Source organism: Chaetodon trifascialis, chromosome 4 (assembly GCF_039877785.1).
Source record: "Chaetodon trifascialis isolate fChaTrf1 chromosome 4, fChaTrf1.hap1, whole genome shotgun sequence".
NCBI lineage: Eukaryota > Metazoa > Chordata > Actinopteri > Chaetodontiformes > Chaetodontidae > Chaetodon > Chaetodon trifascialis.
Genome location: NC_092059.1, coordinates 12,932,999 through 12,949,212, shown reverse-complemented (window position 1 = coordinate 12,949,212; position 16,214 = coordinate 12,932,999). Strand labels below are relative to the sequence as shown.

The 16,214-nt window shown below is 40.2% G+C and overlaps 2 protein-coding genes across 3 annotated transcripts; one reads left to right on the top strand and one right to left on the bottom strand.

Annotated features, from left to right (window-relative positions):
* Nucleotides 1-493: 493 nt before the first annotated feature.
* Nucleotides 494-8,290, bottom strand: alkal1 (ALK and LTK ligand 1). Of its 2 annotated transcripts, none has more exons than XM_070961149.1 (6): nt 7,967-8,290; nt 7,338-7,619; nt 4,845-4,898; nt 4,054-4,137; nt 1,769-1,846; nt 494-585 (listed from the first exon to the last, which is right to left on the bottom strand). In XM_070961149.1, the coding sequence occupies exons 2-5, from the start codon at nt 7,606-7,608 to the stop codon at nt 1,782-1,784; spliced, it is 474 nt and encodes a 157-aa protein (XP_070817250.1). In that variant the 5' UTR covers nt 7,609-7,619; nt 7,967-8,290; the 3' UTR covers nt 494-585; nt 1,769-1,781. The 2 variants fall into 2 exon arrangements, with proteins under 2 accessions (XP_070817250.1, XP_070817251.1); XM_070961150.1 differs by having other exon boundaries at nt 1,773-1,846.
* A 1,121-nt stretch (nt 8,291-9,411) lies between these two features.
* Nucleotides 9,412-15,656, top strand: LOC139330380 (dynein regulatory complex protein 11). Its single transcript, XM_070961253.1, has 19 exons — nt 9,412-9,532; nt 10,145-10,472; nt 10,610-10,729; nt 11,081-11,263; nt 11,361-11,432; nt 12,177-12,382; nt 12,493-12,577; nt 12,672-12,776; nt 12,948-13,023; nt 13,183-13,289; nt 13,471-13,557; nt 13,659-13,720; nt 13,846-13,928; nt 14,191-14,298; nt 14,386-14,585; nt 14,695-14,781; nt 14,870-15,047; nt 15,139-15,377; nt 15,491-15,656. Exons 1-19 carry the CDS (start codon nt 9,522-9,524, stop codon nt 15,602-15,604), a joined length of 2,451 nt encoding a protein of 816 aa, XP_070817354.1. The 5' UTR covers nt 9,412-9,521; the 3' UTR covers nt 15,605-15,656.
* Nucleotides 15,657-16,214: the final 558 nt, after the last annotated feature.

Here is a 16,214-nt window from a genome sequence, read left to right as displayed (position 1 = left end):
ACACTGCCTGTCTCTGCAGAGATGATCCAGCTGCCCCCATTCCCCTCATCCCCAATAATAGCAAAACATGCTGTGCTTCAATATTCTTTATTGTTTAATACTGCAGTGCATTATCACCGCTGTTCTCATTGTCAGCAATCACTCAAGTGCCAAATAAATGTAATGAAGGCAATGACAGAGCGTGACATATCTGATAATGGAAGAGGAATTCAGATATACGTAGAAGAAAAAAAAAACAAACAAATAAGAGCTTCCCCTCCTTCAGATGTAACTTTTATAACCAAAATAATCTGAGTTTGAATGATTTTGAAATTATTATATACATACCCTTTCAATAAATAGGTATATTTAATATTAAATTAATGTTTCCTTACAAATACTATGGTACAGACAGGTAAAATAAAAAGCAAATCCATAAAAAAAAAAAAAAAAACAACCAACAGTGCCCATCAGAATTTTCAGTAATGACAACAAGAACAACAGAAATAGAAACACACTATAAACACAACAATGTTCATATGACTGCTGTGGATTTGAAGGCACTTCCTTGGCAACACATTGATCCCTCTTCCATTATTTGGGAACCTGAAATGAAATAAGAAAACGATGATTGGTTAGAGTTAAACACGCTCACTTCCTGCTTTAAAACATTTGTTCTGTCCGGGATTGGCAAAGACACATCTTGACATCTCGACCTTTCAGAGGAAGTCGTGTTGTCAGCATCTGAAGATCGTCATTACTGGTATTCCTCGAGCTCGTTCAGCAATGGTCAGCATGACTAAAGAATGAATCACTTCATACGCATTTAAAAGTCCCTCGATTGTACTATACATTTGTCAGATTTCTCAGAACAGTGGAGACAGGACCTTATTATCTGATTCACTTGAGAAACTGAATACCTAAGGATGTGTCAGCCTCTTCAGTTTCAGAATCACCAGCAGCCCTATACCACGAAAAAAATCTCAAATTAACTGAAATGGCCACTTGTGTAGATGAACTCTCGCAGCAATCACTCACCAGTTAGACCTAATTGCTTATTCACTGAGAGCACATGCTTTTAGTGAGAAGGGACGGTAAATCTGGCATGATGTGAAGAAGGAGACATGGTAATATCAATAATCTTTCTCCAGTAAGACTCGTCACACCTTTAATTGAGCATAGCAAGAACTGTATTGCACTAAACATGTACTACAATGAAACAACAATGAAAACGTAGATAAGCGAGAAGGGCAGAAAAGTAGTACCATTTAGAAGTTCTTCCCAAATTCTTCTTAAAACACCCTTTAATGTTCTCGCAGCAGGATACAGGAGACAGAAGGTCTAGAGTGCTAGAGAACACCATCCCATGCTCATTTCCCACAATTGCTTAACAGGGTAAATTGAACATTGTAAAATGTGCCACTCACTTATGATGAAACACAATTGTGTGCAACTTCAACCAGCACCAACCTTAAAGGAACATTATTCAGATTAAGGACCGAAGACTCTTTCTGACAGGAAATTCTTAAAACATACAAATGTCAAACAGATGCACTACAGATATGTTTCTGATTATGTGAGCATTTCTTCAGTTTCACATCAGACACGTTAGAATAAATCTGACCGCCATCAACAAAGAAATTCTTCCACTCAGGGAAAATAATATAAATGCATTCACATAAAATTAATATACTATGCATATCTTCGTTCACCATTTTTGCTTTGGCACGTCAGGTGATGTTGACAAGGAGCCAGAGTAATCACGTGTGGACAAAAGTAAAACACTTACTCACATGCAGTGTCTACGATTGCATGCAGAGTGGACTCATTGCTAATCGTGTTAGCAATCTCGCACATCTTTTGTAATCTGAAAAAAAAAAAGAAACAGTGGGAAAACGTCAGTGAATATGTTAGCATCATATGATATCGCACTTAAAATGATTTGCCTCTCTAAATAGCTGGATTCTTCAACATTGGAGTCAAATGATAGAAAAACTCATTTTCAACTTTTTTAACTCTGATGTGTAAAAATAATGCAACTCTTCCAGTGTTTTCAAAGCATGCACGAGTTCTTAGTACATAATGGTGTCAACCAAAGCGAGAGGGAATAAAATGTCATACCAATGAAGAAGACTTAAGAGGCAGTGCTGACGTCAGAGGTGCTGCGATATGCAAATTCCTGACTGAGCATTTAAAGTTGCAATTTTCCTTAACAGAGCAGCTCTGCATGTAAAGTACACAATTACTCATGTTTTTTAATAGCATCATCAGTAATATGAGCTTGAGAAATGAACTACAAATGCTGCAGTCAACAATCCTCTGCGTCATCCCGGTCCATCAAATGAATCCTGATTGTGAGCCAGTTGCCATCTGCACTTGTCCACCAAGTCTGTCTTAAACTAAGCTGCCTACTGTATATCACTGCAGGGCATCTATTCATCGCTTAAAGTCTGACTTGATGCTTACTAGGCAGTACAAAAACAGGGGCTTCTTTTCCACAATAAAGGCATGTCTAGCTAAACAGATATTCATCTGTGACAAGGGAGAATTGTCTATAATCATTCTCTGGTGTCCGCTTGACGTCATCCCCTTATTCCCAAATGTAAACATCCAGCAGAAAAGGATTGATCCCTCAGTTTGCGAAACTGTGGTTGAGGATCTGGCTCTTCTCAACCTGGTGTTCAGTGTTGCAAGCTGATTGAGAATCATGAAAGAAAGGCAATAAACATACTCTTCTTCTTCAGAAATTCTGTTTATTTTCCTAATTTTTGCTTTTTTCTATTATGAAACGTTGGATAACTTTAATTCTCCATGATTATAAAAACGATGAAAACTAATCAATCAGAGAAGTGAGCATCACTCTGTGGTCGAAAGGCTTGCAAAATGACAGAAATATGCAACCTGTTACAAGACCAAGAGGTCAGAAATACACATAGCTCAGCTTTAAAGGATCACTGGCAAGAACGGCTAGGAACCACTGCTCTACATATTGTTTTGTCAAAGATCCACATCCATCTAAAAGAAGGAATTGTATGAAGTTTTCACCTAATCAGATCTTGACAGCAGTGGAATCACCAATGTTTACATTCACAAGAAATCCTACACGTTTTATTACAGAATATTAACCTGCAATTGAAAATGCTGCTCTGTGATTGAAGGGTACCCTGAAACCTCTAAAAACTTGATTTTAAATCTTAAGTCATGCATTTCTCTATACCCTCAAGTATTCATGAGTAATTATGCCACATCCATCCATCCATCCATCCATCCATCCATCCATCCATCCATCCATCCATCCATCCATCCATCCATCCATCCATCCATCCGTCAACGGGCGAGAGGCGGGGTACACCCTGGACCGGTTGACAGTCGATCGCAGGGCAACACACAAGACAGACAACCATTCACACTCACACTCACACCTAAGGGCAAGTTTAGAGTCACCAATTAACCTAATGAGCATGTTTTTGGTCTGTGGGAGGAAGCCGGAGTACCCGGAGAGAACCCACGCATGCACGGGAAGAACATGCAAACTTCACACAGAAAGGCCCCGCCCGGGGATCAAACCGCCGACCTTCTTGCTGTAAGGCACGCACACTACCTGCTGTGGCACCGTGCCGCCCTAATTATGCAACAATCAAAGTTAAAGTTTGGAAAGAAAACCTCATTTCTTATTACTTTTAGCACTCAGCTAATCTGCTTCATCAGGACTGTGTAGATGTGGTTTGATCAGATTTGACCGACAGTGGCAAACAGTCCACCATCAGACTTTGATTCAAATATTGCTAAATCTTGATTGGTGCATTGAAGTATGGCACATTCTTTTCAGTTAAACCCCACCCACTTAAAACCAGTATGAAGAGCACAGAAAACAAGCCTAAGCACAAACAGAAACCTCATAGTTGAAACAACTAACACTTTTCCAACTGGTCATGGGATAACAAATAAGTCACAATACAACACTGATTGAAAACACAGCTTTTCAGGGCCTTTAAAGCTTTCTGCTTGGGAGGATAAAGGATGGAACAGCAGACATCATAAAAAGAGTAAGAGAGAGGAAACAGGCATACATACATGCTGGTCTTGAACAATCCCGTGTGTTGTGATAAAGTCTATGAAAGTGTGTTCTGCACTCCGATGAGAACTTGACTGGTCCTGCTTAAAGGAGAAGGTCTTGTCAGGCAAAATAGGAAAGATTTCAAGATCTTTGTTATTTCCTATTTATCCAACACAACCACACCGAAACCCACAGTGAATTTTGAATAATCAGCAAAAAAACAACAACCCAAAAACAGACAAATAACAAAGTGAAAGTGAACAGTGCTCTACCACAGAAATGGTAATGGAGTGGATTTACTAAATCAAGTCCTCTACTATAAAGACTTCCAAGAGTTTCTGCACCAACATTGCAAGTTACAGATTTTCACACCAATAATGAAGTCTACTCATAGATCCTGAAACAAATAATCAGCTTAACCCTGCACTGCCTTCAACTTCATTCTGTCGGCTTCAGACCATGTGCTATTTCTCTGCATCACTGCTCTGCAGCTAATCCAGGCAACCCTCTTCCGACCCACAGCAATGCCAGTGTTAACAAAGCTTTCTATGACTTTAGCATACTGTGTGTTGGCTTACAGGAATGAAAATGATTTTCTCAAATGGCAAAACCAAAAAAAATCCATCCAAAAGTTGCATGTAAAAGTACCGACCAACAAATGTTTGGAATTGTTTGTTTGGAATTTCCCCTCGTGGGACTAATAAAGGAATATTGAATTGAATTTGCTAGATAAAATAGTTATCAAGAAACATTAATCAAGGCTGAAACTTTGCACTGATGATGTTGTCTTTGATGGCAGTTATCTTACCTGTGAAATGCTGAATGAATTTGCCTTTCATGTTTACATCTCTTGGAACAATGTCTGGAAAAGAAAGTTACTGTTAGCTTGTCAGTCGAGAGTCATTTTACAACAGCTGAGCACTTGCAGTTTTGCAGTATTCAAGATGAATATGACGGTCACTGGTAAAGTTAAGCTGCCCTGCACCTAATTAGTGTGATGCAGGAAATATTGCCACTTTAAGGTAAAAATACGGTTAATTTCAAGATAAGGTGGCACAATATTATTCATGATTAATATCCTTGATCATTAATTGGTTATTTTACTGCAGTTATTGCATCTTTAACAAACATTAGTACAATCTTCTAAATTAGCATAATCTATCGAGAAACCTGTTCATCAATAGTGCAACATATGTAGTATTTCTGTGACGAATCTCTTTGCATTATTCTCTGTGGAGATCTGGTGTGGAGGACAATTCATAGATGGTGATAAGGGCATCAAGTACCCCCCCTTTATACTCAGTGTCCATGCAGGAAACACATATAGGTGTCTGGACACACTGGCCACGCTAACAGGCTAAAGAGATTATTGTATTGGAGTTTAATGCTCATCAGAATAAGTCCATGCTAGTAGTTACTGGGCTAACATTACATTAGCCACCAGAGTCTGGAACATGTAAAGCTCTAACTGCAGGGCGAGGATGAAAACCTGAAAAGGATGTTGCTTTGAAAGCATATAAAGTCCAGATATACAGTGATGCCAAAACAGCCCACCCTATCCACACTGACAGAAGGATAAAGCACATCATATATCTTAGTGCTGTATCATTATTGTGCCAGCAAGCCAACACCCAAATGTGAAGAGTGAAAATGGCAGCTTGGACGTGCACTGTATTTCCTGTACATTAACAAATGCATGTTGACAGAATAAAACACAAAAGCCTAAAGCTGTCCGTCTAGTGCTTATATCTTGTACCACACATGAAAAGAAAAACGGTAGTAGCGGTTTTAAAAATAAAAGTGTTCCGTCTTATTATCTGTTGTGCCATAGCTGCCACTCTGATGACACAGCTGTGGCTTCTGAGGAACACGTAGAGACAACTGCTATAGGGTGAACATATTGGTGGCTTTCCAGGCGTCTCTCCTTCCTCCTGATTGTGCTCAAAACATCCATCCTTGCATGACCATATGTCTTTGGTAGTGTCACACGCACCAGTTGCTAATATGCTTCTTTTAATATCCTCAAAAGATAAATTCCACCCAGTCAGTGGTCTGAGTAAGGTACTTTTCCAATTGCATAAGCTGGGGCCAGGACTTGGAGCTTTATGATTCCTGTGCAACGTCTCCAAAACATGATCTAATTGATAGTGATGGCAGGGAGAGTCTGAAATTGAAGATAAACAACACACTGTGTTCACTTAGTGCTTCATATACTCCCATTGCACATACCAGTGAGGCACAGTTCAAGTCTTCCAGTCAAAGTAAACTTTGCCTATTGCAGCAATAAAAACTGTTGTATATAAAATAATTTCCTTGGTATGTTTTCTTTTTTGCAGTCTGACTTGGACCAACCTTCTGTCTTGGATTTCAGATAATTGAAGAGATATGTATTAATTCCAGTCCGGACATAATGCTTTATTTAAGCCAATAAAGGCACCGCTGAAACGGTCTCACTTGTCAAGACCTCAGATGAAGCTGATGTCATCTGTTTGCATCAGGAGAAATAACCAAGCATCAGTTCTACTGAGAATTATATTGAGGGTCTGTTTGTTTTGGTGAGCTCAAATCAGTAACGTGGCCTGGGCTGTTCTATACAGATAATGATGAAGTGAAGCATTCATATCGTCTCCTTGTATAATCTCATTGTTCCATAATTACAGTTAAAAGAGTGTCTGAGTAATAGTGACTTTGATGCGGCTCTGAAAATTATACTAATGTGACAACACGTTCAATCTTCTTTCTCTGCTCTTTCTGCTACGTCTTGTGGAGATGTTCCCGGCTGGAGATGCTTTCTGGCACTTCAGAGTGCGATCCTGTGCGTGCAGGGTGGTCATCATTCATGTTTAAGATTCCACTATGAATCGCACTGAATGAATCATTCACGAGTTTGGCACGATGATGCTCCTCCTACATGAATATATATAGTACCCATCCACCTATCCATTACAGTCTCAGGGAGGGAACGATGCTGTATGTCCGAGACATGTGGTGAAAAGATGTCTCTTAGAAAGAAGAGCAACAAGTTTGATAGATGTGGCATAAACCCCTTCGTCCTGCACAGATGGAGCATTCCTGCTTTACATGCAGTGTACAGTCACTTTAGACTGAGTTGGACATGAAAGCACGAGCAGACGTGAACTGGCAAACCTGCATTCATGTTCCATATATCTTAAATTAACATGCATACAGCAAGCTAAATAAGATGCACAGCACAGACCAGACCAATGACAGCTGTCTCCCGTGGTAAAATGGGGATTATGCTTTCATCATCAGGACCTAAAAATAAATCTTATCAGCTTACCTATGAGTCTACTGTTATCCAGCCTAGGAACATAGAAAGGCTTTTCACGGGAGGAGAACTTCATGTCTTGGGCTGAAGTGAAGAGTCCACTGCTACAGCGCCTGGAGACGGCTTTGTCCCGTTGCTGGCTGTCTCTGATAACTTGTAAGATTAGATCCAACAGGGTCCTTCTTTCTTTCTGCTTGACATCCTTGCTATCCATACACTGGCCCGAGGTGATGAGCAAAAAGAAGATGGTCAACAGTATGTGCCATTTCCTCTCCACCTGCATGACTTCACTGTCTGAAAGCACAAGCACATAAGTTTTGTTACCCAGGGATTTACATCTATTGAGCCATTTTTGAATTTCTAACAACTAAAAATAAAGCAGTACACTTTGCATCATGCTTAACCCCAACAGCTTTCTCATGTATCAGCATAGCTTGCTATTTGAGACCCTTCACATTGCCAAAATTACGCACACACACACTCTCACACACAAATTACATGTCAGAGGTATCATACAGAGCCTCTAAAAGTGGAATTAATCGCCGAAATGTTCTGGTGCAGCCCACTTTACACAGCAGTCGCATCTATTCTAGCTGAATACAACGGGGAAACAAATGTAGTCAATCTAACTTTACACTTACTTGTTTAGGAGTTAAAGATGCTTATGTCCTTGAGAGTGGACACAGTTGTCTTCAGCAAATGTTTCCAGGCGTTGTCTGTGGTCCCGACAGGGGAGAGAGAGCAGCCGGTAGATTGTGCTCACCACCGTCTTTCTTGAAATAATGCGTCCCTATTTATACGAGGAGCCACCTTCTTGAAGGTAATACAATCGATTTCGAGTGGGTGGTAAAGCAATGTTGACATCTTTGATGCAGTTTCTTCCAGTGGCATTCGCTCACTTTGGCACTCGCCCCTCCTTTACTCACCAAAACATCACTAATTGTAGTTTTACAGAAGTATTCAACTCCAAAGGGGAACGACCCTTTCCAGACAGAAAATTTGTTTTATATCTTAAAAAAGAGCTCCAGTGAAATCTCCATTGAAAAAAATAAACGGCAGACACTGTGACGCGGCAGCGCGCATGAGAGTAGTTTTCCCAATGGACCAACTTGTTGGATGTTGGATGCAGAGAAGAGAAGAATCTGTGGGCCTGTGCGCGCACAGCTGACCTGTCAGCGTGTCGATGCTTTTTGTTCACCGATGTCCAAGTCTTGTGACCGCCTAAGCGCTGCAGAGAATGCACCTCCAGGAGCAGCCAGCCGGCTGTTTCCCACCCTGACTGAATAGAAATGTATAATTGTGATTGAGCCTTTAAGAGTGATGAAATTCGAGGATACATAAATGTTACAAAACTGTGTTTGAAAGCGAGTCCAAAAAGTTACTGGACTGCTGGCTCAGCTGTTTGAATTAGTAGTCACCTCTTTAAAGACAATCAAACAGTAGTTCAAACGTGATGTAAACGAGTGTAGTAACAAATGAATGCATGAAGTCTGCAGATTGGTTCATATAATGCCCATTATCGTGGACACTTATTTAGTTACAGCCTCTTTTATACCTGCTGAAATGTACGCTTTGTATTTTGCATGCATTCCATTACATTATACAGCACATGACAATATATTAGACAAAACAACGCATCTTAACTGAGTCTGAGAGTCCATAGGAAGGACGACACCTAGTGGTGCCTCTTGTTGCGCAAAGAGTTGATGTGGTTCAAAGAGGCTGTCAGCCTATTGTTACCCGAGTTGCACATTTTCACGTCCATTCTCAGTCTTCTTTAAAAAAGGTAAGAACCAACCCAAACCCAACAATAATAATAATAATACAAATAATACAAATACAAATACAAATAATAATAATAATAATTATTATTATTATCACTATTATTAGTAGTAGTATTGTTGTTGTTGTTGTTGTTATTTCCGGTCAATTAGGATACAAATGTAAAAGTCACACTGTCAGTTTCCGCCATGATTCCCTCTGAGTTGACCTCAAAATACAGGTGACTTACTTCCGGGATGACTGTTACTATGGAGACGGGCTAAGTGTGTATGCCAACTTGGGAAAGCTGAGCCAATGTTTGACACACTGTGGCTAATGCTACTTTCGCTCTTCACACTGTGACTTGTAACTTGTAGCACTGTGACTGGATATTTTCACTGTAACTGAGTTTTTTTTGTACCTGGAGGCAGGGACATGTCGCAAAGGTAAACTTCCCAGCAGCCAGTTATTATACCCGTAACTTTGTAGTCAGCAGCTAGCTACCGTTGTTAGTTCCTCAATTTTAACTTCATCCAGCAAGCTGGTGTGACGTTTACAACGCTAGCAGAGTTACAGCAAAGTTGTGTTATAATGTACACAAAACTTGAACATATAATTAGTGTTGTAATCATGTAAGCATGTGAAAATTAACTTGGCACTCAACCACACGAAAGAAAGCATATATACGTCAGAAAGCAATACAAATTAATTGAAAGTCATTTTTCCTGACCTGGTTCGAGGCAGCAGGGTGGTTGGAGTGGAGTGACAAACAATACAGCAACACAAACACAATACATACATAATGCTTACTCACTGTTTGCAGATGAAACTCCTGCTGGTTAAATGACAGACAAATTAACCCATTTATTTTACAAACACCACAGAGACATTAAAAGGAACAAAAATTCATAGCTTCTATCTTACCTTTTTTCTTACTTTTCTTTCTTTTGAGTATTTTTCTACAAATAAGGTATGACCTGTATACATTATGACATATTACTTTTTGACTATTACATGCATAACACTCATTAAATTACAGTTTTACCATCATTGTCCAGGACATACAACCAGCTGTGGGCACATGTCCATTTAGAGTTGAGTCGTCTGCTAACTGAGGAAATGCCTTCTGAGCCCCCTCGCCCAGAGAAGGACAGGGTGGTGTTTTTCCAGCGCCTTGCCATGCTCTATGTGCGCTACATCCAAATCTTCAGACAGCTGGAGAAGCTGTATGACCAGGTGATCCACCCTCAGAAGAGGCGAGTTATTCGGGCGATTCTTGATGGTGTAATGGGAAGGGTGTTAGAGCTGAAGAATGAAATGGTGGAAAAAGAGTTTTCAGAGTACCACTACATGGATGATGTCCTGCACGACTTGAAGCTTACACCTGTGAGTTTCATTTTTCAAAGCATGAATGATCCTCAACAAAATTCTACTGACTTATTCACAGCAGGCATTAAATTGATCAGGGATGACCATTCAGTGATGACAGAACTCAACAGATGTTTTCTTTGTTGTCACTCCAGGCAGACCTTGAGATTCCTGTCCCTCGCTATTTCATCAGTGACCGCAGCAAAGAGCTGCAAGAACGAAAGACGATGCTGACAGACATACTTAAAATGGTGGAGGTTACTGAAAGCCCAGAGGTGAGTTGAAATGTAGCCATTTTATTTTCTTATTTAAATCTTATTTAAAGGCTGTATGTGCAGGACTCATGTCGTTACATCCAAAGTCTTATCAGGACAAAAGTTTAACACATTCAGTATGAGCTTTAACTATGAAACAAAAATAATGCATGTAATTAATTAATTAATTAATGAGTTGTTATCTATCTATCTATCTATCTATCTATCTATCTATCTATCTATCTATCTATCTATCTATCTATCTATCTATCTATCTACACACACACACACACACACACACACACACACACACACACACACACACACACACACATATATATATTTTGCTTCCTTTTTTTCTGGGTCCTACAGCCTCTATTGGCGAAGGACATGAGTCAAGAGGAGGCCATTAAGCTCATTCAAGTGGTGGAGAGGGCTCGCCAAGGACGCCTGAGGGCAAAGTTGAATGAAGAAAGCAGAAATATGAACAGGATGTACAGGACCAAGGACCCTGGGACAGCTGCCATTGAGCTGGCTGCAGTCTGTGTTCAGAAGGTCCTTGTCATCAGCATAATCCTACACGCCTCTTTCTCTGCTTCTGTCTTTTCCTTGTGATTTTTAGTGCTTGTGTTTGTTCGAATGTGATTTGCAGGTGTGGAGGGGCTACATGCAGAGGAAGAGAGCAAAGATCGCTCGGGACGAAGAAATGATTTTCCTGGGAATGGTGAGTAGTAAGACCCAGTCACTGGAAGATTAAATAGGCCACAGCTTAGTAACACATCTGATGGTTACTAGATAATCATACTCCACCATTAGGGTGAGAGACATCATCAAGAGGCCTTCTGCTAATCAGGATTGCTTTTTAAAAAGCAACACAGTGACCGGAGCTACAGCCAATCACATAACTTCAAATAAAGTGACAAAGACTGTGGCTCATGTGGACATTTAAATATTACATACATTTCTTGGTTAAGTATCTTACCAAATGTAAAAAATAAACACATTTTAAATAGATTTCTAATAGATATATACAGAAAACATCAGCTTGAAATGAACATCATACACCCTAAATATCTAAAATAGAGAAGTACATTACACTAAACACTACACAGTCATGATCTATATTTAATCAATGAGGCTCCTCAGACAGTGAATCCAACGGTGTTCCCTTCTGGACAGTAAGACATCTCCATTACCTCCTCCTCTTGGGGGAAGTGATACCTTTTCAATCTCAATTTAAAAAAGCGAGGAAATAGGATGATTAAATTCAAGAAAATGTGCTGCCACTGGATAATTGATGTCTTTTTTTTTTTGCGTCTGTTGGTGTTTCAGTGTTCATCAGTGTGAGTTTTCACGGCTCTACTCATCTTTCCAACATGTGACCACAGGGGCAAGTGATGAGATAAATGAGTGATTTAGCGTGACAGGTTTTTAACATTTAAAGTATGTTCGGTCACTCCCATGTTAGGCCATGGATCCAAAATACCAGGTGCCATGCCTTGCAGAAATCACTGCCCAGGCCAGTGAAGCTAGCACACGGATAAAACAGGAGGACCATGAAGACGACTATCAAAAGTCTGTGGTGGCTGTCACAAACCAACTACGGGATGTGGAGAGCCACGACATGAGCAAGACCATGAAAGAGCAAATCCGACAGTGGTTCATTGAATGCCGGTGAGGTGTCCTGTTATGATTTTTGTTATTTCAGTGGAGCATTTCCACATTCAGTGAAATTAATCAAATAGTTGTGTTCTCTTCTGTTTCTTTGTGTGTGTGTTTTATAGAGATGCTACAGGGTCGTTCCCAGACTACCCAGATGAAGAGGATGGAGGCTCAGCCCTCATTTTTGCTGAAAAGGACCCTCAGCAGGTAAAATACACCCCAGGACTGAAATATGATTTATTGCATCACTTGACAGTAGTTTGCAGAAGGAGGGTGATGTTTGGCGTGAACACAATTTCAGTTAATGGAAGAAATTGCTGCAAAGGAAGAGGAGGACAACAAGCCAAAAGGGAAAGAGGAGAAGAAGGAGAAGGGGAAAAAGGACAAGGGGAAGGATAATGAGGAAGTAAGGGCTCACAGCTGCATTAAATACATTTTTCTTGATTTAATGCAACATGAAGTGGTGATATCTATTTAAACATGGAGAAAAACATGGAATAAGTGTGATTTCACTTATTCAGACCAATCCAACAGTATCAGTATCAGTGAACTGCTGTAACTTTATTCTGAACCGCAGGAAGAGGAGGCAGGTCTGAAGATGCTGCCTTCAGCTTTTCTGCCTGACTTGGAAGTGGGGAACAAAACCTTTGTAGGTATGTTTAAACTAAAAAGCCTTAAGATATCCATTGGAAAGTCAACACCTTTAAGTTCACATTCAGTTCAAAACCAGTTTGAGTGTTGTTTGTGTGGGATTGTAATGTAATAGTCACTCATTCATATAAATAAAAATTGAATTGAATTATCATCCTCAGATTTTTGGCAAACCCGCAATGAGTCCACAAACTTCAACCAGAGGCACGAGGTGGAGCTGATCAAGGAAGAAAAGAGGAAAGTCATTGAGGCAGAGATTCGAGTACAGGTGAGGCTGCCTGCAGAATAAAAAACATTTAAAGTATTACATATTCTAAAGAACAGGAATTCAACAATCAAACTAATCAAGCATTGACTCCGTAATTTTAACAGTTCAGTGTCTCTGGTGTTTAAAACTGATAAGAGCACCATCTGTAGTTGCACTCATTGATCTGTTCTGCTTGTATTAGGTAGATGAGCAGATGAGACAGGAGCTGGCTGAATGGAAGCTCGCTGTGGATAAAGACAAGGGTGGTAAAACCAAAGGAAATGCGAAGGTAGTAAGTGAAAGACAAATAACGTGTTGTGTTTGTCCCAGAAGTTTGATCACAGTTGACATGACCTTGAGCTGTGTCGTCATGTTCATTTGACCCCGCAGAAAAAGAAAGGATCAAAGAGTGGGAAGAAGAAGAAAAAGGAGAAAGATTTTACATCTGATAGGTGAGGTCACACAGAGGATGCACGGATGAAGTGTATATGTTTCAGTACAGAAATGAGTTGTGTGATATCTATATGTTAGTGCAAATGTAGAGAAAACAATTACATGATTTATTCACGTCTGTTAGGACTCTTGAGTCTCTGTGTCAGGAGCTGGTGGAACAGGGCTTGTTGAAACAGGCAAACAATGTTAGGCTGCAGGATTACTTGGGTAAGACTTTGAATATTGTTTGTGTTATATGGTGTGCCATCTTTCTCATTTCATAATTGTATGTGAGATTGTAATCTGAATGCAATCAAAGCAATGGTAACGAGAAGCTATTTAATGGCAATATGCTGCCCTCTGCTGGTGTGTGATTGACAAACACTGATTATGATGAACAACTGCTTATTTGAAGTCTTTCAGTTTTCCCAATAATTCACTGTGCAGATGAATAGCAATTGGTCTAATAGTTGTTCCCTTCTGTTCCAAGGTGACTACAGCTACCTTGGGACAACACTGAGGCAAAATGACATCGAGCCCATGCCATCAATGTCGGATGTGCGGCAGGTCTTATCTCTATATGCAATCTTACCATTAGGTATGAAAGTTATTCAAGTCATATTTAAGATGAATGCAGCTGAAGATATTCTTCATGGTTTGAATATAAAGTGTGTGGTGTCTGCAGGCTCTCAGGTGGTTCATGAGAAGGCTCCTCTGATAAAGGCCATCCTGCTGGCAGGGCCGGCAGGCGTTGGTAAGAAGATGTTGGTTCATGCAATCTGCCAGGAGACAGGTGCCAACCTGTTTGATCTGTCTCCCCTGAACACGTCAGGAAAGTACCCAGGCAAGAGTGGCCTCACCATGATGCTTCACATGGTGTTTAAGGTAATGGTTGGGATTTTTCTATAGTTCTTTTAAGTAACTCTCACAGATGTGCACATTTTAGCTTGTCCAGAAGGTAAAAATGCAGTTCTGTGTAATCATCTTCGCTCAGGTTGCGAGATTGCTTCAACCTTCTGTAATATGGATTGAAGACACAGAAAAAATGTTCTACAAGAAAGTTCCCAAGGAAGAAAAAGAGGTATTCCTGAGCAAGATAAGAGCTCATTGTCATGTTGTTTAAATGTTGATTTGCATGGCAATTAAAACCAGTTTTCATGTGTACACAGTTAGATCCCAAACGCTTGAAGAAAGACTTGCCCAAGTCTCTCAAGTTGATCAAAGCGGAGGATCGTGTTCTGATCATAGGAACAACTAAAGACCCACAAAGTGCTGATATCAAGTCACTGTGTAAAATGTACAACAAAATCATTCTCATCCCGAGACCTGACTACGGCTCAAGATACAGTAAGATTAGAATCAGTTGAAGTTGTCAGTCTTAAGTTTACAATTTCTTTGGTTGTGGGTGAGAAAAATGACCTTTGACCTCTGCCTTCAGTCTTGTGGAAGCAACTGATCAAAAAGCAGGGAGGTGAGCTAACCAGAGCGCTGGACCTCAGCTCTCTGGCAAAGATATCTGATGGTTACACACCAGGTCACATGGTCCAGGTGATCCAGAGCGTTGTCACCAAGCGTCGCACCCTGCAGCAGGCAAACAGACCACTGACTGCTGCTGAGTTTGTTGCTCCATTAGCCAAGATTGACCCCGTGTTTCAGGAAGAAGAGGAGGCCCTTAAAGTACAGTGCACATGTCATATTTTGTTCTTGCTGCATTTTCATGATTGTAACTGCCTCACTTGCATATTTGTTTAGTTTATTCTTAAATAGTTTTTTTTTTTGTGCATCCCCAGAATTGGTATGCAAAGACCCCCCTGGGAAAGAAGAGGATTAAAGCTGCCACAGGAAAGGAAGAAGAAGAGGCACCCGTTAAAGGCAAAGATGCAAAGAAGAAAAGGAAAAAATAAGTTTGCCATCATGTTTTTATCACAACTGAATGTAGTTGACTATGTGAGCTGCCTTCTGGTGACTGTCCCCTAATAAATAAATGAATTAGTTCAAAACAGTCATGTTTTTGTTGTATGCTTTGCTGTTGGGGCTGTCGGTGTTTGAGGATGCAGCAGACATTTGTAAGCAGTGAAATACTTACACTAGTGTCTGATGTTAGAAAATATAATACAGTACCATAATGAAATTTAACTCCTGTCTTATGAACATCATGTAAAGATTTACTCAGTTGGTTTCAGTGATTGCGTAAGAACATATGTAATTGCTCTATTTCTGCTCTTTAAACCTACTTCTACATGTGATTATGTTTGGAGTTGATCCACTGGATGACTGGTCCTTGTTGAAATATTCACCTTAATATGCAGCCAACCAAACTACATATTCCATATGAATCTGATCTGAAATGCATTCAGTTGCTTTGCTCTGGTGCACCGACTCCTGTGGCTACTGTGTATCAGATCCAAGGCCATGCTGTAATCGGACATGCCAAGACTGTCTCTTTTATTTGCTTCAGTCAAGGACAACTAAGGTTGTTCTACTGTATGGCTATGGCTGCCTGGCTATGACATC